The sequence below is a fragment of the Schistocerca gregaria genome, chromosome 9 (assembly GCF_023897955.1).
Source record: "Schistocerca gregaria isolate iqSchGreg1 chromosome 9, iqSchGreg1.2, whole genome shotgun sequence".
NCBI lineage: Eukaryota > Metazoa > Arthropoda > Insecta > Orthoptera > Acrididae > Schistocerca > Schistocerca gregaria.
Window position 1 is genome coordinate 144,697,087 of NC_064928.1, and position 27,220 is coordinate 144,724,306.

The 27,220-nt window shown below is 43.2% G+C and overlaps 1 protein-coding gene and 1 long non-coding RNA gene across 3 annotated transcripts in view; one reads left to right on the forward strand and one right to left on the reverse strand.

Moving 5' to 3' along the window:
• Positions 1 to 10,017, reverse strand: part of LOC126292086 (signal recognition particle receptor subunit alpha homolog) — an 81,951-nt gene extending 71,934 nt beyond the window's left edge. The window contains exons 1-2 of one of the 2 annotated variants that reach the window (XM_049985902.1): positions 9,736 to 10,017; positions 8,939 to 9,136 (exon numbers count right to left, since the gene is read on the reverse strand). In XM_049985902.1, coding sequence (XP_049841859.1) covers positions 8,939 to 9,136; positions 9,736 to 9,852 — 315 coding nt within the window. In that variant the 5' untranslated portion in view covers positions 9,853 to 10,017. The remainder of the gene's footprint in view (positions 1 to 8,938; positions 9,137 to 9,735) is intronic. The other variant, XM_049985903.1, reaches the window with a different exon arrangement.
• On the forward strand, positions 10,016 to 21,916 carry LOC126292088 (uncharacterized). Its single transcript, XR_007551994.1, has 3 exons — positions 10,016 to 10,073; positions 20,435 to 20,602; positions 21,428 to 21,916. It is a non-coding gene; the product is annotated as an uncharacterized LOC126292088 (long non-coding RNA).
• The last annotated feature ends 5,304 nt before the right edge of the window (positions 21,917 to 27,220 follow it).

Sequence of the window (27,220 nt, forward strand, 5' to 3'; positions counted from 1 at the left end):
CCATTCAAATAGCTTACTGAATGGAAACCAATAACACGTGGTGAGAGTGCTGTTCTACCACAGTATAACATGTAAGGTTCTATAAACAATTCTTCAGTTATTTAAGAAACCAGTAAGGTAACAACCAGTACAATATGACAATGAAACTTCTGGCAGTTACACTTTAAACACAGGTATGTGGAGGAATGCCAACCACATTTTGCTCCAACACATCATTGGTGCAAAAATTACAAATGTTCTGGAATGTTTTGATCAGACCTCATATTAAAACGTTTTTAAAGTTAAATCTATGACAACTGATGCAATTTGTGAACTGCATCAAAGAAAGCTTGTTAACAGCCACTACACCAAGTCAGCTTTGTGAGAATTGCATAGAAAAAGAAACGGCTCCTTAATACATTTAGTAGGCCTAATACATGTTTATAAACTTTTTTCTGTTGTAATTACTACGGAACTGCAAGCAAACCAGTTGGCACTAAGGTAATAAACAACAACAAAACTGAATTAATAATGAAACATTAAACGAAGGGAACAGGGGAAAATGAGCAACCATCAGACCCTGTCTAGAACAGTTCCAATGTAAATCCCAAAATGATCCTCCTCCTCCTCCTCCTCCTCCTCCTCCTCCTCCTTCCTAAACCATAGACTCCACTTATTACAAGAGTTCCTAACTTCCAGTATCATTTACGAATGCTTCATTGAACCTTACTCAAATGGAGTATTGAACTATCTGTGGTCTGAATGCAGGCCACTTTATCGTCATTGGCCCTGCACACAATGGCTTCACTACACTGGTACAAATACCAAGGGATTATGTAACAGAAGGCTTCTTCAGTTTTCTGTAACATCAAGATACTGAACTGTTCTTAATGACACCATTACCTCCACTCAAGCAGAGTGACAAATCGCTTAAGATTATAGCACAATCACAAAGCCTCACAAATGATCCTTTGAACTCCTGACCCCTACTGAATCACACCTCTCTTCTACCTACTTTGGAGCAAACCCAGCTAAAACCAACCTGTTTCTTCCACTATGTGAATGACTCCTGCCATCAAATGGTGACATGGACAGGACAGCTTGGGGTGAATTTCTCCATCACGTCAACTTGTTTCAGTCCGACATAGTTCACCATGGAAGTGGAACAGGATAGTGACCTCCCTTTCTTGACATCCTGGTCAAACAGAAACCAGATGGCAAATTGGGATAGTATGTGCACTGATCTGTAGCTACATGCCTTCAATCATCAGCACAACTCCCAGCACGGTGTCTTACGCACTCCTGTTTACAGGGCATAACCCACCTACAATTAATACATTCTCCCAACCAAGCTGAAGCACCTGGAGACCACATTCCAAACCAATGATTACTGCAGCAAGCTGATAAGGTATATATTCAACCAGGTTGCACCTAGACAACACCAGGGGAAAGGCGCACAAATCAATAATGTGCATCCCATCTGTCAACAATAACTCCAAGAAAGGTAAGCAGAATCTTTGCGCAATGCAAAGTCATGTGTATTTTACCCAACTCCTATGACCTCACCACTACTAATTTTAACAAAGGATGAAAGAGGCCTTCGCAAACCCGGGGCCTACCAAATTCCCTGCCTATACTGCTAGGCATGTCTTGGGGAAACTGTTTGCATGGTAGAAGAGAGATGCTGTGAACATAAGCACCACACTGCATTAAGCCAGACCATCAAATCAGCCATAGTAGAAAAACTGACAATGCTGAAGACTGCAACAAAATCAAGACACTGGGGCAATCCTAATTTCCCAGAACGGTGTACTGGGTTGAGAAAAAGCAAAGCATTCTCATACAGTGAGTCCACACCTGCCGACAATACCCGGACACTGGCAACTGCTGTACCCTGCCAAGTGCTGTTAGCCCCACCACCTCCCCAAATCCACCACCACCACCAGCTGCTGCACAGATAGCAACAGAGGTGGAGTGGTGGGAGGGGTAATGGCCAACATATGCAGGACACTTCCTTGTCAACAGTAATGGAACTCCAGGCTGCAATAAAATCTTACACACATGTGGTCTCTCATCCTTATCCACCACCCTTCCCAACATTCACATGAGAGTCTTTCACTTACTGTCACCCGTGGCCAATTTCTCCTCTATCCATTATACAGTCAAAAAGACCTTATATTGTGAGCAAAGACTGGAATTAAAAAAAAAACTGCATAATCAAATGTCCTTAGATAGGTTTGTCAACTGGATAAAACGAAGAACACGAGCAGCTGCTCCTGGGTCATCCACTAAAATGGCGTCCAGAGTACATGCCAGGCCAAGATCAATGCGCGGTGTATTAAAATTCGGACAGGATGTTACAATGTGGCATGCCATCAGCAACTGCCCACATGGGCAGAACGGCGCCGGCGCAGCCCTCAGCAGATGGCGATGGCTGAACCGGCAGTGTCCAATTTGTAACCGGGCCAAAATGACCTCCTCCTGTAAAGAAGGACATGAAGTGGTGGACCAAGCTGTGGGAAGAGGTTTCAAGACCCGAAGCTTGTTGTCCATAAGTGTAGCCCAATCGGCATGCCAAAGTGATAAAATGTGCCAACAAATGACCCTGCTACAATCAGATGAAGGCACACAACAAGAAGCTGTCCGAGGCTGGAGGACCGCAGCCTTTGCCGCGGCATCTGCAGCTTCGTTCCCAGGGATACCGACATGGCCAGGAACCCACATAAAGGTAACCAGAGAACCATCGTCCGCCAGCTGCTGAAGAGAGCGTTGGATCCGGTGCACGAAAGGGTGAACCGGATAAGGATCACTGAGGCTCAGGTCAGGGAATCAGAGCAGAGGACATAAGCAGAATGTCAGTGGCGGCGGATGTAAAGAACAGCCTGGTAGAGGGCAAATATCTCAGCTGTGAAGACCAAACAATGGCCATGGAGCCGGTATTTGAAACTGTGTGCCCCGACAATAAAAGAACACCCGACACCATCATTGGTCTTAGAGCCATCTGTATAAATGAAGATCATGTTAAGGAACTTCGAATGAAGTTTGACAAACTGGGAACGGTATACTGAAGCTGGTGTAACCTCGTTTGGGAGCGAGCTGAGGTCAGGGTGAATGCGAACCTGAGCCTGGAGCCAAGATGGCGTTTGGCTGTCGCCCACTCAAAAGGCTGCAGCGAGTGAAAAATCAAGATGCTGAAGGAGGCGACGAAAGCGAACCCCAGGGGGTAGCAGGGCAGATACATACAACCCGTATTGACAGTCAAGACAGGTAATCGGGCATTGACAATAACCAACAGGCATACCGACAAAGCAGTATATAGCGCCAGTTGGTTAGTGGCAATTCACAACCTTCAGCATGAAGACTCTCGATGGGACTAGTATAGAACGCTCCCATCGCAAGACGTAAACCCCGATGTTGTACAGAGTTCAGGCAGCGTAAGATGGACAGCCGTGCAGAGGAGTACACAAAGCTCTCATAATCCAGCTTTGAGCGGACAATCGACCGATACAGGCGAAGTAGGACGGTTTGATCCGCTCCCCACAAAAGACCGCTGAGAACACGGAGGACATTTAGAGAACGGGCAGCCAAATATGACACACATAGAGCCCAGTTAAGTTTCCTGTCAAATGTGAGACCTAAAAATTTTGTTGTCTCCAAGAATGGGAGAGCAACGGAACAGAGTCGTAAGGACGGAGGGAGAAACTCTTTGTAACGCCAGAAGTTAATACAGACCGTCTTCTCGGCAGAAAAACAGAAGCCACTGGCGACACTCGAGGATTAAAGACGGTCAAGAGAACGCTCAAGACGGTGCTCCAGGAAACATGTACGCTGCCCGCTGCAATAGACGGCACAATCGTCCACGAAAAAGGAGCCCGATACATCAGCTGGGAGGCAATCCATTATTGGATTGATCGCTATGGCGAAGAGAGCGACACTCAAAACTGAGCCCTGTGGCACCCCATTCTCCTGGCGAAAGGCACTGGACAGGACAGAACCCACATGTACCCTGAACTGTCAATCCATAAAAAAGGCACGAATAAAAAGGGGGAGGCGACCACGAAGGCCCCATGTATGCAGGGTGCAGAGAATGCCCGCCCTCCAACAGGTGTCGTAAGCCTTCTCCAAATCAAAGAACACAGCTGCGGTTGGGCACTTCCGCAAGAAATTATTCATAATGAAGGTCGACAAGGTAACCATATGGTCAACAACAGAGCAGCACCTACGAAATCAACATTGTACATTGGTAAGTAGGCGTCGAGATTCGAGCAGCCAAACCAAACGAGAGTTAACCATTAGTTCCATCACCTTACAGACACAGCTGGTAAGGGAGATCGGTTGATAACTGGAAGGCAAGTGCTTGTCCTTTCCCGGCTCAGGAATCGGGACAATAATAGATTCACACCAGCATGTGGGAACATGACCCTCAATTCAGCTGTGACTGTAAGTACAAAGAAGAAAACCTTTACCCGCAGGAGAAAGGTTCTTCAGCATCTGAATGTGAATAGGATCACGCCCTGGAGCAGAGGACAGTGTCCGGGCAAGTGCATTTTTGAGTTCCCGCATGGTGAATAGGGCATTATAACTATCACGATTCGAGGAGCTGAAGTTAGGTGACCTTGTCTCCTCTGCCTGTTTTTGGCGAAGGAAGGCAGGGTGGTAATGAGCGAAGCTCGAAACCTCTGCGAAAAAGCGCCTGAAGGCATTGTGAGAAGAAAAAGCAAGAAGGGGTCACCTCGAAGGCCAGTGAGGGCCTGGCTTCGAGCAAGTACTGCTGCCACTATCAATAGGCGGAGAGTCATCATCTATTTGTTCAACAGGTTCGTCGGCCATCGTGTTAAGGTGGCTGGGAGGGGGAGCTTCCTCTGCCGGTGAACGGCCAGATTTTCAGCTACCAGCGGTGCGGCCAGGTGAAATGGATGATGGCCTGGGCCGGCAACCACTGGGTGGTGCAGGAGAAGAAATGAGCCGTGGTGGAGAAGTAGAACTTTGCTTCCTATGAGCCTTCTTGGAAGGTTGTTTAGTCGAAGTACTGGTCAATGGCTGGGAGTTCGGGGTACGTAGGAAGTCTTCACAGGACGGTTCCTTCTTGAAGGCTCGTGCATCTGACTTCTGGCTCTTAGTCTTGCCAGAAGCTGAAGAAGGTGCTTGTGTCTTATGAGTGATGGGAGGAAGAGGAGACGTTGACCGGGCGATCTTAGCACTGGCTGAACGGACGACCGTAGTGCTAAAGGTCAGATCGCATGCCTGTGTCGACACCTCTCTGGTAGTCCTAGGAGAGTCGAGGACAGTACTGTATTTACCCACTGGGAGCAGCGTGGGCTTCCTACTAGCAAATAGCTTGTGAGCAGCCGAGGTGGACACTTTCTCTTTGACCCGAATTTCCTGTATACAGCGTTCATCCTTGCAGATGGGACAGTCGCGGGAGGACGCTGCGTGGTCACCCTGACAGTTCACGCAACGAGAAGACGGAGGTGGACAGTCACCCTCATGGGCGTCCCTGCCACAAGTAACACATTTAGCCGCATTAGAACAAGACTGGCGGGTGTGGTTAAAATCCAGACACTGGTAGCCGCGCGTAGGTGTCGGGACATAGGGGCTAACATAAATAATCTCATACCCTGCTTTGATGCGCGATGGTAGCTGAGCACTATGATAGGTCAAAAAAAGTGTCCGGGTCGGTACAAGAGGTCATTGTCTACCTTTTTCACGACCCTATGGACAGCCGTCACGCCCTGCTCAGCGAGGAAAGACTGAATCTCCTCCTCAGTCAATCTGTCGAGTGATCTAGTATATACCACGCCACGTGATGAATCCAAAGTGTGGTGAGCCTCCACCCGGACAAGGAACGTGTACAGGAGTGTGGCCCGAAGGAGTTTTTTTGCTTGAAAGGTGCTTTCAGTTTCCAATAACAAGGTACCTTTACGCATCCTGGTACAAAACTTGACAGGTCCAGCTATGGCATCTACGCCCTTCTGAATAACAAAAGGGTTGACAGATGAAAAATCCTTTCCGTCCTCAGATCTAGAAACTACTAGGAACTTCGGGACAGGTGGTAACACTTTTGTCACTGGTGGCTGGCCATGTTTCTGTTTTTGGGCAGAAGTCGGGAGAGAAGGAGATAAATCCATTGCGGATGAATCCCACATGATTGCCAGCGTCTCTGATGGCGCGCTGCTTCCTTGTGGGGACCCTCTCAGAGGGCGCTCCTGCCTTATATGAATGTTTACACCTCAGGTCACACCTCCCGAGAAACCGACGGAGGGACGGGCGGAAGGGGTCAGCTTAGGCAACCACCCCTCCCCAGGCCTGGCCTTCACCAGGGGGTACGTGCGTGCAGTACTTGTCTACACAGGGTGGGGAATTACGTGTTACCCCGTCACCGGCTATGCGTGCGAACGCGTGGGTCGGCCTTCAGGCACGCACAGGGAGGAAAGAAGAATAGGAAAAAAGGGAGAGAAAGGACACATTGTCTCAAACGCCGAGGCGGGGACCATAGGGTCAGCAAGAAGCCAAGGAGGAGGAGGCAAGGTCAAAAGTAAGGAAGACAGTAAGAGAGGGAGAAGGACAATTAAAGGAAACAAACGAAGAAAAATTATCACAAATGTAAGTCGTTAAACCGTCCATCTCTGGACGCAGGCACAAACTGCCCCCTTGAGGGGGAGGGACTCCTTTTAGTCGCCTCTTACGACAGGCAGGAATACCTCGGGCCTATTCTTACCCCCGGACCCGCAGGGGGGCTAGTAATAGAGAATACGCTGTTCAAAAATCACAAGAGGAGGTGGCACACTTGGAAAAGGCTGGGCGATATGGGAAGATTTCAGCTAGATTACATCATGGACAGAGAGATTCTGAAACCAGATACTGGATTCTAAGGTGTACCATGGGTAACAGAAGATATACTTCAGTTGATCGAAGAAAGGAGGAAGTGTAAAACTTCCCGCGAAACTCGGGAATACAGATATACAAGTTGCTGAGGAATGAGATAAATAGGAAGTACAGGAAGCTAAGACGAAATGGCTGCATGAAAAAACATGAAGAAATCAAAAAAGAAATTATGTTGGAAGGGCAGACTCAGTGTACAAGAAAATCAAAACAACAGTCAGTGACAAAAGCACGGGCGGTAACATGAAGAGTGCAATGGGAATTCCAGTTTTAAGTACAGAGGACAGAGCGGATAGGTTGAAAGATACACTGAAAGCCTCTATGAGGAGGAAGATTTGTTTGATATGATAGAAGAAGAAACAGGAATCTATTTAGAAGAGGAAGGGAATTCACTATTACGATCAAAATTTAAAAGAGCTTTGGATTACTTAAGGCCGAAAAAGGCAGAAGGAATAAGATAACATTCCACCAGAATTTCTAAAATCACAAGACTGGCAACATACCATATGACTTTCGGAGAAATATCATACACACAATTCCGAAGATTGCAGAGCTGACAAGTTCGAGAATTATCGCACAATCAGTGTAACACCTAATGCATGCAAGTTGCTGACAAGAATAATATGCAGAAGAATGGAAAAGAAAATTGAGGATGTGCTAGATGATAAGTTTGGCTTTAGAAAAGGTAAAGGCACCAGAGAGACAATTCTAATGTTGCGTTTGATAATGTAAGCAAGACTAAAGAGAAATCAAGACACGTTCACAGGATTTGTCTACCTGGAAAAGCATTGTGCACAATATTCGAAATTATGGTAAAAATTTAGGTGAGCTATAGGGAGAGAGACAGGTAATACACAAAACGAACAAGAGCCAAGTGGGAATAATAAGAAGGGAGCACAAAGAATGAAGTGCTCAGATTAAAAAGGGTGTAAGACAGGGATGCAGTCTTTTGCCCCTACTGTTCAATCTGTACATCGAAGAACCAATGAAGGCGGGGGAAAAAAGGACCCAGAGTGGAATTAAAATTCAAGGTGAAAGGATATCAATGATACAATTCACTGATGATTATCTTGTTATCCTCAGTGAAAATGAAGAAGAATTACATCATCTGCTGAATGGGATGAACAATCTAATGAGTACGAAATACGGATTGAGATTAAATTGAAGGAAGACAAAAGTAATGATAAGTAGCAGAAATGAGAACAGCGAGAAACTTAACATCAATGATGAGGTTTGGTTTGTGGGGCACTCAACTGCGCGGTCATCAGCACACATACGAAGTCCCAAGTTTTTCACACTCCATTTGAGCCACTGTCACAAATGATGATGCCAGTCCCGAGGCAGAGAAAAAGCCCCACCTGGCCGGGAATCAAACCTGGGACCCCTTGATAACATCAAGATTGATGGTTACGGAGTAGTTGAAGTTAAGGAATTCTACTAAATAGGCAGCAAAATAACCAATGGTGGCTGGAGCAAGGAGGACATCAAAAGCAGACTAGTACTGGCAAAAAGGGTATTCCTCGCCAAAAATAGTCTACTAGTATCAAACATAGGCCTTATTTCAAGGAAGAAATCTCTGACAATGTACATTTGGAGCACAGCATTGTATGGTAGTGAAACACGGACTGTGGGAAAACCGGAACAGAAGAGAATCTAACACAGAGCAAATAATTAAGGACGTAGGTTACCTAGACATAGAGAGAGAGATTGAGATATCATCATTACTCATTTCTTGAAGCTCTTATGTCTTCCAGGTGAATGATTTCATCAGTCGGTTGGCCTGGTATCGTATTATTAATTCTAGCTGCAGATATTAGACCGTAAAAGTGGTATTAGCAGGACTAAGAATGGCAATAAAGGCAGCAGCAGGAAGAGGGAGGAATGAAGGAAACTGCAGTGTAGACGATGATGATGAAGACACTAAGAGCAACAATAAAAGTGAAACAACAACAACAACCTAAATATAGCCTATCACATTTTCTAAACACATACAAGAGTAATAAGTGCTGCAACCACTGCAAATTCTAGACAGCAATACATGTATTATGAATCTGGGATATTCATGTGTTCTACAAACCTGAAAATATTTTCGTTGTTGCAGGTCATTCTTGTATTTGTCACGAAATTCCAAATGTATATCATTCAGAAATTTGTCTACATATGACAACTGTAGAATTTTTTGGTATGCGACAACGAAGAGCAATTCAAATTCATTGTCTAATTTATATTTTAATGTGACAGTATTGTGGTCAAAGCTATTACTCCCCGTCCTTTCCTGAAAAAGAAAATAAAAACTATATTATTACTTAAAACCCAGATGTGCACAACCTCTGTCTCTCAAGCTATATTCTAGAGTAAACGTCTGACAAACACACTTGCAAGTCGTATCAAACTCAGCTGATATACCAGACAACATATTCTATCATTTTACTCAAATGGAAATTTTCAGCTTCACGAGCAACGCGTGTATATATTGTTTACTTTTGTCTCATCTGATAAACATGTAGCCGATTACTATTAACCTTAGGCCTGCACAAGTGACAGTCTGTTGCAAGATACGAAATCTCGACTAATAACAGTGACGAAAAGTCACGCGAAAACAACCTAATCAACAGTAACACGAATGTTGCTTCCCAAGTGCTGGCTGTAACATCATAACAGCGGTTTTAAAAACTGCTAAAACGCAATTGGAATAATAAACTTAACACCCTCTGACCAAAATGCGCGTGTTTGACTTTTAGTTTTGACAGCACTACGATTACCTAAGGTTGGAAAGACAACAGCTAAGTTAGCAACAATTTTAGTTATATACACAAATAAACACGTAGAAAAGTCACGCTGTAAGAAACATGCATACAAATTTTGGTTACTTACCTGCAACACGACGCTTCGTATAAGCGCATTTACAGATGGTGTAAAAATCTGACTCGTACTTTGAAAATACCAAAGTACGATACCCCCCTTACTGAATATTGTAAACAAATCCAACATTTTGCGCTCTACTGAGACCCTAAAACGCTGCGTTAACAGCTGTTATATATTTATATGTCTTTGGCACACGTCAACTTGTTTCGGAACCGGAAATGACACTGTATGTTGTGTGAGCCTTCATATTGTCTATGCTTCATATTCGCCGCCCCACCTGCTCTATTATCTTTGACGCAATTGGTAGTGAATTATTACGTATTACGTAAAGTAGCACGTGCAGAGAAGTACGGAATCTTTCTTTCAATAAGTAGAAAGTGCAATATCTAAAAATGAAATCAGCGAAATGAATTTATAGATAGCTTTATAAAGATACCGCAGAAAACACGTTTTATAGAGCTAGTAACATATGTTACTTAAATCACGTAATGAACTAACATAAGTCGCACAAAAAATTAGATCTTGAAGAAAGTTACTTTCATTTTATTTTTAGTGAAAGCCTTACTACAATATGACACTACCTTGGGGTTAGGGCTGTGTTACTGCAATGAAGGGGATAATACAATATTAAACACAGTGTTTGTGTTTTGCAAAGTGCTACTTTCAGGTTCATACGCTGTTAGACTTACGGCGATCGTAGCACCCTTGATGTGAGTGGTTATTTCAATGGTGTTTGTTGGACGGGAAAGGTACAATGTAGGTGAAACTCCACTCTTATTTAAACAGAGTTCTACGCATTTTTAGCCTTATTTTATTCCCGAAAAGAAAGGTGAAATAGGACACAGGCAAGAATAATGTTGGATAAGGCCTGCGATAAAAGTATCTTGCACTAGGAAGAGAAAGAGAGAGCTCGGGGGAGAACTCACTTTCGTGGTGAATAAAGAAATAGTTTTGGCTCATAACCTAAATACCTTCTAAACATAATATTTGCATTTGACTTATAACTTCGACACCACGAAGCTTACTTATGGTTTTATACTAATAAATACTTATTACGGCTTTTTACAAAGAGATACTGACTTGATACATGTCTGGCATGGCGTGATACAAGTTTGATTAGCATATATTGTGGATTTTGTTGTTAGATGCCCCTTGTGGAGTGTTCCTGTGGAAAGCTGTAGTGAAGTATTGTCAAATTCCCCGTCTGTTTACAAAACAGTGAAACACCTGCATTAACCAAAAAAAGGTGAACATGAACAGAACTCAAAAGATAAAACATGCCAAGAATATGAAAACAATGTGGAACATTTCTAAACAAGAAATTATCAGTAATATAGGAGTAAACGTAACAAACTAGCAACTCCCAAAATAGACATGAGAGAGATGGGGAAGTGTGGCTGACAGCTCGAAGGGAGGCAGCTGGTGTACAGGATAGGAATTTGGCAAATAAGCACCGGAACTGGCGAGTTTGCGCAGTGCATGATGATGGTGTGGTGCAGAGGATTGGGAGGAGCTGACAGAACAGAGGAAGGGAAGACTGTGGGTACAGCATGATTGGAGTTAAGGTCCTGGGGCAGGGGCCTAGCAGAGATCAAGACCCTCAGGATTATGTGAATGAAGGATGTGTTGCAAGGACAACTTCTATCTGCACAAATAAGAGATACTGCTGTCGGCAGAAGGATCCAGATGTTACGGATTGCAAAGCAGCAATTGAAATTGAACAGGTCTTGGTTGGCAGCATATTCCACCACTGGGCAGTTAACTCACCTCCTGACCACAGTTTGGCATTGGTCATTCATCCACATGGACACAAAGTTGGCAGTTGTGGCCACATACACTGAGGTGACAAAAGTCATGGGTTGCATCCTAATATCGTCTTGGACCTCCTTTTGCCTGGTGTAGCACGGACTCAACAAGTTCTTGGGAATCTCCTGCAGAAATACTGAGTCATGCTGCCTCTTTAGCTGTCCATGATTACAGAAGTGTTGCAGGGCACGATTTTGTGTATGAACTGACCTCTCGATTATGTCTCATAAATGTTTGATGGGTTTCATGCGAACAAGGGATGGGTGAATCATTAGTTTGAACTGTCCAGAATATTCTTTAAACCAATCACACAAAGTCCATGAATGGCTGCAAATGGCTTCCAAGTAGCTGAATATAACCATATCCAGTGAATGATTGGTTCAGTTTGACCAGAGACCCAGTCCATTCCATGTAAACACAGCCCATACCATTATGGAGCCATCACCAGCTTGCATAGTGCCTTGATGACAACTTGGGTCCATGGCTTTGTGGGGTCTGCACCATTCTCTAACTCTACCATCAGCTCTTACCAACCGAAATTGGGACTCGTCTAACCAAACCATGATTTACCAGTTGTCTATGGACCAACTAATATGGTCACAAGCCCGGGGGAGGGCTGCAGCCAATGTCATGCTGTTAGCAAAGTGTCGGCCATCTACTTCCATAGTGCATTAACACCAAATTTTGCTGCATTGGCCTAATGGATACATTCATCACACATCCCACATTGATTTCTGTGGTTATTTCATGCAGTGTTGCTTCTCTATTAACACTGACAATTATAAGCAAATGCAGTTGCTCTCGGTCATTAAATGAAGGCCATCAGCCACTGTGTTGTCCGTATTGGAGGGCAAAGCCCGAAATTTGGTATTCTTGACACACTATTGACACTGTGGATCTCAGAATACTGAATTCCCTAACGATTTCCAATATGGAATGTCCCACACTTCTAGCTCCAACTATCATTCCACATTCAAACTGTGTTAATTCCCTTTGTGTGGCCATAATCACATTGGAAACCTTTTTAAAATACTTTTTCGCTACTCCTGGTGTAGTATTTTACTGTTATTTGTGGAAAATACTTGTTATAGTTATGTATGCATCACAACATGTTTTCATGATTTGGAGTATGGAAGCGCTTGCCACACGAAAACATGACAAGCTACCTGTAGTAATTAACATAAAAGTGATCCAGAAAGTTCATGCACACCAAATGTAAAGAATAAATTAAAAAAACGAAAACCCACTGATGATGGCACAGTGGAGCCGAAACATGTTTGGGTACTGAGAAAAACGGTGTTTTGTATAACTGGCAGACCTCACATCCAAAAATTTTAAACTGCAAACACGACCAATACAAGGAGCTGCATATCAAAAGATGGATATTTGTTAACAGACTTTCTCGGGAATATTTTCAATAGTCTGCCAGTTCAGTTCCTTTAGGATCTATGTGACACTCTCCCACAGATCAAACAAACCTTTGATCATTTGTGCTGCTCTTCTCTGCATATATTCAGTATCCTCTGTAAGTCCTAGTTAGTATGAGTACCACATACTTGAGCAATATTCTAGAACCAGTCGCACAAGTGGTTTGTAAGCAATCTCGATTGTAGACTTATTGCACTTCCCCAGTATTCTACCAATAAACCAAACTCTATCACCTGTTTTACTTACAACTGAGCCTATGCGATCATTCCATTTCATATCCTACAAAGTGTTACACCCAGGTATTTGTATGAATTGGCTGATTTCATCAGTGACATATTGATATTGTAGTCATGGGGTAATAGGTTTTTTTTTTTTTTTGTTTTGTGAAGTGCACAAATTTTACTTTTCTGAACATTTAAAGCATGTTGCCTATCTTTGTACCACACTGGAACCTTATCAAGATCTAACCGAATATTTGTGCAGTTTCAGTCAGACAGTACTCCACCAATAGGCATCAGTTTTTCCGAATGAAGAGTAAAAGACATTAAAAAAATGAGGTCACTGACATGCAATGACTCTTGTGATTATGGTGGTATGTATCCAAACATATTGTGTTGACTTGATGGCACTTCATTTGAGTTGCATTTGTAATCAGTCAATGAGTCAAAATTGAAGACCTGTTTATAGAAATTGAGATAAGTGAGTAGCAGAATACTGAACCACTCTTCTGACAATAAGCTTTTAACAATAGGTCAACAAGCCTTCATGAAATATTTTCTACAGAATAAGCAACACAAGATCTCATAAACATTGTCATGGTAATTCTACAGGGTCTCACATTATGCAATTCCATAAAATAAAAATGGCATATAGGTACCACACACAAATGGTGAAATTCTTAGGCTTTCAGATGGATAATAAACTGAGATAGCAAAGTAAGAGGATGAATTAACAAAAAGCTCAGTTCTGCCTACTCTGCAATTATAAATCTCTCTCATCACATTGACCTGCAAATGGAATTGCTAGCCCACTTGCTAGCCTCTTTACACTAACACTTATGCACCAATGAATTTACTTCTTAATGGTTTCTGTGGTTAGTAACAAGAGTGACTTATTGATGAACTCAAAAATTTACGCATGTAGTGTTCTTATAAAAAGTCATTTCCACATAGATACTGCATCCATGTCTGTTGTGGTGCAAAACTCTTTAACAAGCCAGAGGTTAATCAGAAAGTTGGAAATTCCCAAATGAATAAACCACAGTGAAAAAATAATTTATTATATTTGTATACGAAGTGGTTGAAGGATGATTAGAGAGACAACACAAGGTCAGATTGGGGAAAGACATGGAATAAAATTTATTCTGTCACATTCAAAGGACCTATCATTTGTCTTAAGTGTTTATGGAAAACCTTTGAAAACTTAAATCTGGATGGCCACATTGGGAATTGAACCTAGGTCTTTGTAAAGCAATTTTTTTGTCTTACCACAGGGCTCTTGCTCAGTATTCAAACTTGTGGGAGTAAATTCTGGTTAACACTAATGTCATATTACACAGGTTTTAACTTTGTCAGTATGTAGGCAGCTAATACTGTTCTGTGTAAATTTACATAAATGTAGAATTTAACTCATTCCACATTCCTGCAGGCTCTCCTTCATGATGAGATGTGCGCAAGCCAGTTTTTGAATTAATGAATACCTCCTCAAGAATCTCATCATGACAGATCTGAAAAACATTGTAACTAAGCCAGCCTTTTCAATATCATAGGAATCCTTAGCTCAAGATAGCATTTTCTATCAGTGAATAAAATAATATAATAAACTGTCCATGAAAACGAAAAGGATCACTAAATAAATCTGTTTAAAAAGGCAGCTAAAACATTCTTCATACATCTTGTTGCATTTCAAGCTGTTATCATGGTTTATTCCTTTCACAAAGAAATCATGTGACAAGATGTAAAGTGCATGATAGTAATTTCTGAGCATTCTCCAGAGTTCAACATCTCTCTCATCATAAGAGGGTGCTGATTCGGTTTTTCAGGTGGACTGAGGAGTGAATATGAACGAGCATGAAGTCAGCTTTATCAACAGACTGCAGTTGGTGCGAGGGGCACTTTCACAGTACAGGAGTCACTGAATGGTATCCTTAGTGTGTGAAATTATGAAGAATGAAACTATGTTTTGTATAACGAGTTATCTGAAACAAATTGTGCACAAATCAAAGAACATTGTACAGTTGCGACCAACCAAATGACACAGTGCAGCTGTTACAGCACTAACCTCATGTTTCGAGGGAGTGAATCTGCTCTGACCAGCCATTCTGATTAAGGTTTTCTGTACTTTTTCTAAATCACTTGAGGCAAGAGCCAGGATGGTTCCTATTTTGAGCTATCTATTTTCACTGGACAAGGGACGTTCAATAAGTACTGTAAAACTTTTTTTCTGAGTCAGTTTTGGGTGAAAAAATGTGGAATTTGTTGGGAGACATCGTGGGATTTTACCGCTTCGCCCCATAGAGTTTCATGATGTTCCGATAGGTGGTGGCACTATATGTAACCTACAAACTGGCTTTTGTAATGAACGTGTGTTCTAAGTAGACAGATGTCATTGAGTCTATGGGCAGAAAACTAGAGCATCACAGATATTCATAAGCACTTGCAGAATCTCTACAGTGAACAACAGCATGGTGAGTTATTTTGTGAGGTGTCTCTCATCATTGCAAGGTCATACAAACCTGTCCATTCTCCCACATGCCAGCTGGCTGCACACAGCTCTGGCTCCTGCAATGTTGGAACATGCGGTGATCAACAAATTGCAATCAAACAGCTTGCCGTCTCTGTTGGTAGTGCTGACACACCCGGCCACCAGTGGGGGTATTCAAATGTGTATGCACCTCAATTCCTTGCTGCCTAACAAAAGACCATAGAGATCTTCTATCTCTTTGGCCCAATGGAGGCTGCACTTTGTGAGACACAGTATATGCATGATGGAGAGGTTACTGATGCAGCAAGATGTGGGCTTCAACATACCAGTAGAGTGGTACCGTGCAGGTACATAGGCCCCCCAATAAGATGGTGTAAGACTTTCGCACTCAATGGAGATTACATTTAAAAATAGAGTTTTGTAGCCAGAAGAGTAGGGAATAATATGGTGTAAAGAGTCCTGAATATAACCAGTCTGCTTCCAGAAAAAAAAGTGTTGCATTACATATTGAACGCCTCTCATATTATGACGACAAATTCTATTTTATTGTGAGATGATCTGTGGATGGATGAATGAATAAAAAAATAAATAAATACTTACTTCAAGATCTGCTTCTTGACTCAATTTGTTTTGTGTTCACTTCCAGTGGCCCTGTCTCATCCTTCTCCCCTAAAAAGTGTTCTGTAAGACCTTTATTCAATTGGGTTTGTGCTATAAGTTTTGATTCAGTAAGTAATGAAACACAATTTTTTTCTGAAAGCAGCTTTGTTTTATTCAGAATTTAAGCACACTATACCATCTCCACTCTTTTAGCTACATAACACCTTACATCTTCCTCGCACTGCTCCCCGATGACTTGGTCACAAATTACAACAGTGATCCAGGAAGTGTAAATGAATTAATTTTTTCTGCCACTGATCAGAAAACTTATGATCTTTGGATTACTGGTTTCAGTGAGCAATGATCACCTTCAGATTCTGCATTCATACATCTTCATATCTGTTTTATAACTTACTGTAAATTAATAAAGCCATAGGTGCAGCATGTATATTTTCTGTTGATACCACTATAGCTTTATTATTTTAGAGCAGGATATAAAACAGATCTGAAAATGGTCATCGCTCACTGAAACTGGTAATCTGAAGACCTAAAATTCCACATTTTTTCACCTGAAATTGGCTGAGTAAAAATGTGGTGCATTACTTACTGACTGCCCCTCGTACAATAGACAAGAAATAATCACTTCATGCCTTTGAGTATGATCCCATTTCAGTAAATTGGTAAATGAATTTTTCTATTGCTTCCTGGAGATTGTCTTCACTCTACTGCATAATGTTTTTATTTAATTATGGAATTTGTGCATCATAAAGCTTTCTTCGTCTCTCTAACAATATTTCTTAAAACACTAAAACACTAGACTGAGATGAAGAAGATTGGCTCATTGTGAAAAAATCTCCCATGATTGCCAATGCCTCTGATGGCACACTTCATCTGACTGGGGGCACCCCTAAGAGAGGGGCTCACCTGCCTCAGGTGATTGTTCACACCTAAGATCGTACCTCCTGAACTCCAGACAGAGTGGCCAATTGACAATTGAGAAGGTAACAGTTCAGGCAGTCACCCTTCCCTGGGCTTAGTCTGTATCGGGGGTCCATGAGAACCCTACCTTTTGACCAAGGGCTGGGAATTATTTGTTACCCAGTCAGCTGTTATGTGTCAAACATGAAGGCTGACATCAATTTGAGGCATATTGCAGACTGGTTCAAGTATTCACAAAGCATAACATTTTTAACCTTACATCACTGTGTTATTTATTCAACCAGAAGCACATACAATTAGTTTTCCTTACGTTTACATTTACATTATTTTTCAGTGATGAGTTGTGGACATCTCTGAGGGCTGTGTTAGCCTTTTCTGTCGAGTGTGTTCGAATTTTAGCTATGATCACTATGTTGGTGTTAATAGCAAACAGTGTTTTTTTCTCTACATCCGACATGCTGTGGGAAATCATCAGTATAAATAAGAAAAAAGACTGGGCCTAAATATTCCCTGTGGGACACCTATGTTAATACACTCCTGGAAATTGAAATAAGAACACCGTGAATTCATTGTCCCAGGAAGGGGAAACTTTATTGACACATTCCTGGGGTCAGATACATCACATGATCACACTGACAGAACCACAGGCACATAGACACAGGCAACAGAGCATGCACAATGTCAGCACTAGTACAGTGTATATCCACCTTTCGCAGCAATGCAGGCTGCTATTCTCCCATGGAGACAATCGTAGAGATGCTGGATGTAGTCCTGTGGAATGGCTTGCCATGCCATTTCCACCTGGCGCCTCAGTTGGACCAGCGTTCGTGCTGGACGTGCAGACCGCGTGAGACGACGCTTCATCCAGTCCCAAACATGCTCAATGGGGGACAGATCCGGAGATCTTGCTGGCCAGGGTAGTTGACTTACACCTTCTAGAGCATGTTGGGTGGCACGGGATACATGCGGACGTGCATTGTCCTGTTGGAACAGCAAGTTCCCTTGCCGGTCTAGGAATGGTAGAACGATGGGTTCGATGACGGTTTGGATGTACCGTACACTATTCAGTGTCCCCTCGACGATCACCAGAGGTGTACGGCCAGTGTAGGAGATCGCTCCCCACACCATGATGCCGGGTGTTGGCCCTGTGTGCCTCGGTCGTATGCAGTCCTGATTGTGGCGCTCACCTGCACGGCGCCAAACACGCATACGACCATAATTGGCACCAAGGCAGAAGCGACTCTCATCGCTGAAGACGACACGTCTCCATTCATCCCTCCATTCACGCCTGTCGCGACACCACTGGAGGCGGGCTGCATGATGTTGGGGCGTGAGCGGAAGACGGCCTAACGGTGTGCGGGACCGTAGCCCAGCTTCATGGAGACGGTTGCGAATGGTCCTCGCCGATACCCCAGGAGCAACAGTGTCCCTAATTTGCTGGGAAGTGGCGGTGCGGTCCCCTACGGCACTGAGTAGGATCCTACGGTCTTGGCGTGCATCCGTGCGTCGCTGCGGTCCGGTCCCAGGTCGACGGGCACGTGCACCTTCCGCCGACCACTGGCGACAACATCGATGTACTGTGGAGACCTCATGCCCCACGTGTGGAGCAACTCGGCGGTACGTCCACCCGGCCTCCCGCATGCCCACTATACGCCCTCGCTCAAAATCCGTCAACTGCACATACGGTTCACGTCCACGCTGTCGTGGCATGCTACCAGTGTTAAAGACTGCAATGGAGCTCCGTATGCCACGGCAAACTGGCTGACACTGACGGCGGCGGTGCACAAATGCTGCACAGCTAGCTCCATTCGACGGCCAACACCGCGGTTCCTGGTGTGTCCGCTGTGCCGTGCGTGTGATCATTGATTGTACAGCCCTCTCGCAGTGTCCGGAGCAAGTATGATGGGTCTGACACACCGGTGTCAATGTGTTCTTTTTTCCATTTCCAGGAGTGTATATTTTAGATCTGATAGGTGTTTTACTAGAAACCCTTTTGTAGTGTGTTAGATCTCAACTTGTCACACCCAATATTCTAGTCGCACCCAATATTCTAGGTATGGTTTAAATCACTTTTTAGCCACTCTTCTTGTTCCTAGTAACTCTAGTTTATAGAATCAGATTTTCACTTTGCAGTGGGGTGTGCATTGATATAAAATTTCTTGGCAGATTAAAACTGTGTGCTGCACTGAGTCTTGAGCTCGGGACCTGTACCTTTTGCGCACAACTGCTCAAATAACTGAGCTACCCAAGCACTAAACACAATGCATCCTCACATCTTTACTTCTGCCAGTACCTCATCTACCTTTCAAACTTCACAGAAGCTCTCCTGCAAAACTTGCAAAACTTATTTTTTAGTTTTAATCTGCCAGGAAGTTTCAGCTCTAATTTATGTAACAAAATTCTATGGTCAAGTGTGTCTGATGTCTTTGATAAGTCCAAAAAGGTATGTCATTTTCTCATAGAGCCCACAGCCTTTGCTCTTCTGGACATGTTCTCTACTGACTGAGTTACTCAAGCATGGTTCATGACTGCCCTCACAGCTTTACTCCTACCAGTACCTCGTTTCCTACCTTCCAAACTTCACACATGTTCTCCTGCATACTTTGCAGGCTAGCCCCCCTGGAAGAAAATATATTGTGGAGAAATTGCTTATCCATAGCCCTAGGGATTGTTTCCAGAATTAATTTTCACTCTGCATTAATATGGCAGGTAGTTTCAAGACTGAAAATGTTGCTAAGCTTTCATGTATACAGTGTAGTTGTGTGAAGAGGTAAAACCCTTTTTATTTTGTAAAGGGTTCAAGATAATAACACAAGAGTTTTGGTAATTGATAGTACACAGAGGGGGAATGTAATTTTGTTGTACCTATATTCTTCTAAAGACTTGTAACAGCCAATATATTCAATAAGTTCTAAATTCACTAAATTTATTAACTACAAATATTATTAGAAAGTATATTACTGGCTTGTAAGTGTACGAATCCCTAGGTATGAACAGAACATAATCTGTGAAAGAATGAATGAATGAATGAATGAATGAAATGCTCTTTGCAGAACTATTATACCCAATTCTGTAAAAGGGACTGCTTAGCCAAGTGAGTCCATTTTTTGTTGTGCATACTGTTCTGCAATACCTTCAGTCACTGATATCTGCACTGAGGTTTTCATCACTACTTTCACTTCAGAATTATCTCAGTCATGTCATACATCTAATAATGCTTCCAATTTTTCAGAATCCTTCAACATTCTAGTCAGCAAGTAGACTACAGCAACATGTCATAGCTCCTCTCTCTCTTTGATATGGACCAGATCAAGCATTCATTCTATCATTTTAAATCCACCTTATGAATTAACTGGCTGATCACACACCAATCTCTGTTTATAAGTCTCAGTGTTTGCAGGTATGTCTTTAAGATGATGAATGTTTTCTTTTGAATGTGAAATCATGTAAAAATTGTTTCTTGAATGTGTAGTTCTTTCCAAAAATTCCTACATAACTCTATTTTTTCTATGACTCTACATAGCTGTTTCAATAAATGTGGACTTAAATGTTATTGAGACTATCAGCAACCAGTCTAGCAACCTCCCAGACTCCAAATGCAACACTTCTATAAAATGTTTTGGGTTGGTTTTATGTGCAACTCTCTGTCCTCTCATTCTTATCCTTGCAGATGTTCTACACCAAAAGTCATTTATCCCTTATTTAGTGAGAAGTGTGCAATAACTTTGGTTGACACAGCTCTAGCCATTCAAGAATTATGTGGGAACACAATTGCTAAGATCAAAAACAGCTCTGCAGTAGATGACACTTGACAATTGGGTACACTATATGTTAGTCCAGTGCATAATAACAACTGATACAGAACTTTTGTTTGTATATGCTGTAAAAGCCACAATCACTGCAATGAATGTGTCATTCACCAGCAGAGTTTGTGCTGCTGTGAACCTTTCTGTCTGCCAAAGTGAGACTCAAAACTGGAACCTTAACCCAGACAGAGCTCTGCACATAAAAGATGAGGGTGCAGGTTCACATCCTGTCATTGCACAAAGTTATAACTTCCCTGATAGGTTTTCCATATAAATGATAATCAACAGGGAACAACCATATTTATGCAATTATAAGAAGGGGTTCTGTCCAGAATTGGTCATTTGAAAAATATAGTGTCATCTTATATTCACAGATTAAACTATTGCTGCCGAGTTTAACATTTTTATGATTTTAATAGGGTACATAGTGTTTTGGCGTAAAGTCAAGTGTCGACATGCCAGTGAGGAATGATAGAGAAGAGATGGCTATGAGAAGACATCAGCCAATTGCACACTGACTGACCCCTCTCCAGGACAACAACGCAACAGGAGCGGCCTCTACGTGAAGAGGATGTAAGCGCTGCGACCGACTGGTGACAGCCTGGTTGAATAGCAGCCTCAAGACTGGCGGTTTCAGTAGCAGCATCAACTCTATTTACTTCGCTTGTGTATCACACACTTGGAATTGTTTATATTGAAGAAGCTTGATTATTTCATATGTTGTTCTTTTCTTGTGACACATCTGTGTAGTTGCAAAGTTAAGTATTTTGTATCTTTTCATTCTGTAATATAACTCATTCATATAACTCATTTGAGTGTTTGTCTAGTGAACTGAGCATGCAGGTGACACATCTGTGTAGTTGCAAAGTTAAGTATTTTGTATCTTTTCATTTTGTAATATAACTCATTCATATAACTCATTTGAGTGTTTGTCTAGTGAACTGAGCATGCAGGTTTCCTAGACATATTTGACAACATGCATGGAGACGTAATACATAGGGATTATCTTACATTCACAGGTAAAGCTTTGTCTATTGTGGTCATGTGCATACTTATTTTGAAGAATTTGTGGGAACCAAGATGTTATGTACAGTAATATCGAACCTAACATTAAGCATTTGCTCGTTTATAATGAATTAACTTTATTTTGATCATGTCGGTACAAACACATCTGCTCGAATACAAAGTTTGGAACACACTGTGATCAACAGTTTTCAAAGAAGTTCATTCTCAAAGATGAGGCAGTCAACTCTAGCAGTCAATAACCGCCACAGAGCCCCCACCAGTAGTGCGGAGCATGTTAAGGATGATGAGAGGCGTATGTGCACCTGGCAGGCTGACGGAGCTGATGGCACGGTGGAAGCAGAAGGCGGCGGCGGCGTGTCGGTGGGGAGAACATCGTCATGCCGGGGCCATGCGGCGCAGTGGGGTTTTGATCCGATCAAAGGTGCGGAGTGTGTTGAAGATGCGATGTATTGCCAATGTATTTGCCGGTGAGCGCCGTGGTAAGTGTAACGTGTCCGGTAACAGGTTGTTATTGGCCGTATGACATAAAGGAGCAAGCATGCTGTGGCTTAACAGGTTGCATAAGAGATGCCGGATGAGCAACACTCGCGGTAATGACCAAGTTACAGAGGCGCTTGATGTCGCAGCAGAGGAGAAAACATCAAGCTGCACATGACTGACCTTGGCAGCGGATGACTTCGGTGTAGACAGAAGCGTCACCTCAAAGTCTGTGGACAGTGAACGTGTTGCAGCGGTAGATGGCAGGATGTTACAAGCGGAGTTGCCAGTGTCGGTGTTTTGATGAGTGAAACAGTCGTGATCGAAGGTTGGGGGGTGTGGCCGTGAGCACTGTGCATGAGGCATGGCGATGGCGAGAGGTGGTGGAAGGTGGACGTGGTCGGCGAAACCATGGTCGGAGCAGGGAGGCGATGACATGTAATGTGAAAGTGAAGAAGTCGAATTGGTGGATGAACTACTGGTCCGTGACGGTGAGGCGACACAGTTTGATGGAACTGGAGCTGCGTGTGTGCTGTCACTGTCAGTGCTGTGGTCGAACCGTAAGGCTGCAAGCTCCTCGTGCGAAACTGCTGCACGGTCGTGTGTCAGAGCAGAAAGATGCTCACTCGTTGAAGCAGTAATGGCAGATGTGTTGGTCGTACATTGCTGAGGTAGTGAAGAGGGCGGCAAAGCAAGCGGCACTGGAATGTGGCTGGTTATGCCATGGTACAGAAACCAAGTGTCTGGAACTACCAAGGAAAAGTGGCAGCGGTATAAATAAGTTTCTTGTATCACATCAGTAACGTAGAATTTCCCCTTGAGGCAGCGTGATGATGACAGTTATGACATCTGGGACATAGATCCATGTAGTGTGATTGTCAGGGTATTAGTTGTAGCTGGCAGTAACAGCAAAGAGATCGTAAGTAGTCGCAGGCAGAACAATGACAGGAGCATCTCGTTGCATGTCATGCTCAATCAGTGTTGGCTGCAGCATGTGTAACTGATCTTGTACCAACAAGTTGTATGTCGCAATTTGCTCACATAGCTGTGGCAGTTGTTCAGGCGAAAATGCATCTCGTTGCATGTCGTGCTCGGTCGGTGTCAGCTGCAGCATGTGTAACTGATCTTGTACCAACAAGTTGTATGTCGCAATTTGCTCATGTAGCTGTCGCAGTTGTTCAGGCAAAAATGTATGCCATGAAGTAGTCTGCTGTGTATCACTGACTAAGATGGGGTCAAAATCAGAATCTGTCTCTATCAAAGGGTAACCTGGCGTACAAGACAAGGTTGGCAGCACAGTATTGACGTAGCAGTTCGAGTAGAGCAGATCGTGTGTGCGATCGTGAATGTGAAACTCAGTACTTGGCGGTGGCAGAGTGAGAAAACGTTCACTGCTGTATGAAGCATTGATATGGTGGAAATCGTCTTCTGGGGTGGGTGAACAAGTTGCGGGGGCAATCGAGTAGTGAACGGCCGGGTGGTAAGCGTGCATAGTGTCGGCGAGTTGTTGACAAGATGTGACTGTGGTAGCCATGGCGGGATCGTACGTCATGCAGCTGTTTGTTTTGACTGTGCCGAGGTCAGTGAGCCAGCAGGTGGTGGCCGTGATGTGGTGGCCGCTGTCGGTAGCGGTCAAGCAGAGTCGGTGTGGCTCAGGTGCTGTGTAGAGGGAGGCGTGGCACATCCAGTGTTGCACTGAGAAACAGCCAGCATTGTCGTCGGTGTAATTGGTCCATTGTCGTTTATTGGTAGGATGTCCTTGACAAAATTGTTCCTGTGAATTCGACCAGGCATGCGATTTAACCGTAGTTCGGAATTCGTGCAAACTGGGATTTGCAACATATTCCCCATTTCTGTAGTCCATTGTTTGGCGTGATTGTCCGTTGTCGAAGCACTGCACAAAGTTAATTCATTGCACAAAAGCAAGTCAAAATAGTCCAAATAAATTGGCGAAGGAGCACTGCACTTTCCGGAAGAGAAATTACTTATGCGTTGAGCGAGTTTTGATGGACGACATGTGCGCCTCGGTCGCATTGTCGATGTGTGAGAAGGTGACAAAAGTTACCAAAAAGCACGATTCACACAAGAGTCAGGAATTTACACACTAATTACACTTCCTGTACGCTGCACCCAGATGCGGCGCAATGTGAAGTTGATGGACGTAGAAATCCGACAAAGGGTTGCTGCATTGTTTGTCCATGGCGATGTTCCAGTGCACACTTCTGGTGTCGTAAGTGGCGTTCGTGAGCGTCAGAGTCACCAGTGTGGTGATCGAGAGGTTATGTACGGTAATATCAAACCCAACATTAAGTATTTGCTCGTTCATAATGAATTAACTTTATTTTGATCATGTCGGTACAAACACATCCGCTCGAATACAGAGTTCGGAACACACTGCGATCAACAGTTTTCAAAGAATTCTCAAAGATGAGGCGGTTGACTCTTGCAGTCAATAACCACCACAAATTCATAAGGGTAGGACTGGCAAACGATACTCACATTTGAACAGGCTCAGGATTTCCCAATAAACTGAAGTGCTCGATACAGTATCAATGATGCCCAGACAATCATGTGACATTTGACTTGAGTACCCTGGGTAACTGAAGTTAAGAAGGATTTGACAAAAGCAAAAACTGACATAACAAACACATCAGACGGGGATACATTCCAAAGCAAAATTGACAAGTGGAAGTTTACTTCAGAGACAGAACTAAAACCATACCAACCAACATGGACTGAAGAAAGAAGGCCTTTAGGGAGAAAATGAAGACATATTGGGAAAATAAGAAGAACCTTAAGAAAGACTGAAAATCATCTGCTTATTGTTCCTCAAGGGGCCATTCACCACTAATAATAATAACTGATTTGCATGCACTACTAACATGTTCCAAAACACCACACTTAAAAAGTTATTTTCCTGCGGCTTGTATCTTTGGTTCTGTAGGTTGTAGGTGATAGAAAGGTAGGGTCAAGTGTTCTGGATAGCCCTTGGGCTAGGGATCATTTGTATACCCAACAGTCTTACTGTAACTATCCTACAGTCTATGGTCAATTTTTGAATGTTACATACTTCCTCCAGCTGCTGCGCCCTGGAAAAGTTTGGCGCATGAAATGTGAATTTTTGAAGTTTTATTTCTACCATGGCCAGGCAGTACAGGCAAGCCTGACTGATGTGCTAATCAAGTAAGCCACTGGGTGGTATCATTGACATTATGACAAAACACTTCACTTAGATGGGAGTTTGCAACATTAGTCAGTGGTGGAGTGTGTGGAACAGCTAACACAGTTTGTCCAAGAGTGAAGTACTATTTCAGGACAAAATGAAAGTCAGCATTGTATGTAATGTTTTCTGTCTTTTTTATTGCGTCGCTGATCTAGATGTCAACTGACAGCAGATGATAGCTGCACTTGAAATTTAAATCTGCAGTGCAATAAAAAAGGCAGATGACATTACAACCAATGGTGTGTTTCTGTCCTGGATTACGTCATGGCTGTGGGGCACTATCATTCCCATGGAACTGAACATGATGAAGTAATATTTTCTAACTTGACACTGGTGTGCTACTGAGAAACTAACATGTTGCAAATTTAACCAGACCTAGAAAATTGTGCTGGGGCCAGAGCGAGTTAGGAAAACCTGACAGGAAAAATAATAGGGGCAAACTTATGTGTCCCTCTTCCAGTAGGACTAGATTGGAACTGTAGTTATAATGGCATAAATAATCGACCATAGTGGCTCAAAACATTCAGTTGTGCTGTCATTCTAACTGTGTCTTGAACTGGAGAGAATGACAGGCTTTCGAAACCACAATCCACCCTTGTTGATGAAGACCGGCCACCTACCTGTCGCTGATTGACTTATCGAGTTGAGGTGAGATGTGCCTACCCGTGGTGTAGCAGCTGCAAGTCTTAGGAAATTTCAGCAATGTGGGGAGCTTGCATGTGACCAGCAACTGCCCTCTGAGGGACTTTGGCCAATGGACTGTCTACAATCCAGCTGGGTGAGGTACACCCTTGCATCCTCCAAGCCACCTAGATGTCATCGGCCACCATTCTGGTTGATCCCTGGGGAATGAGAGGGGGGAGTGAGGGGTAGGATGGGCAGGGCATTGCTGTTCAGTAACAGACATCTGGTGTTGGCTACTGCAACTGTGTGTATGACATAGGGACAATGAGTAAATGCATGGGTGCTTAGCTGGCAAGATTCCGGAGGACTTGGCGGACCAACCTCATTCTTCATCACTGGTGGCACGCACAGTGTCACTTGCTGGTTGGCTGCTCATCACAGCAGTACCTGCTGTGCATGACTCGGGACCACAGATGTCACCAACAGGTCAGAGCATCAGTGCATTCTGTAAATGGCTGGTTTTGCAAGCACACAATGTGGCCTTTAGAACTGTCAGATCCTGTATAAAGCTGATCCAGTAAATGTCTGTGAATATTACCATTGTTTTACTGTATGCCCTGATTTAAATATGCCCTCTCCCTCACATTTTCACACAGTTTGTATCAGGAATTGATCATCCAACATCCAAACACTAAGTTTTGGCGAGTGAAGTGATTGTTGGGTAACTCTTGACATTCAAACTCTGTGATTTGCTGCCAAGCAGTATGAGTAGGTACTTTAGTAAATTACATATGAACAGTGGTACTTGGCATATCTTCAAGTTGGTAGTTTGGTTATTAGGTCTAATGTGTGTTGTAGTAGC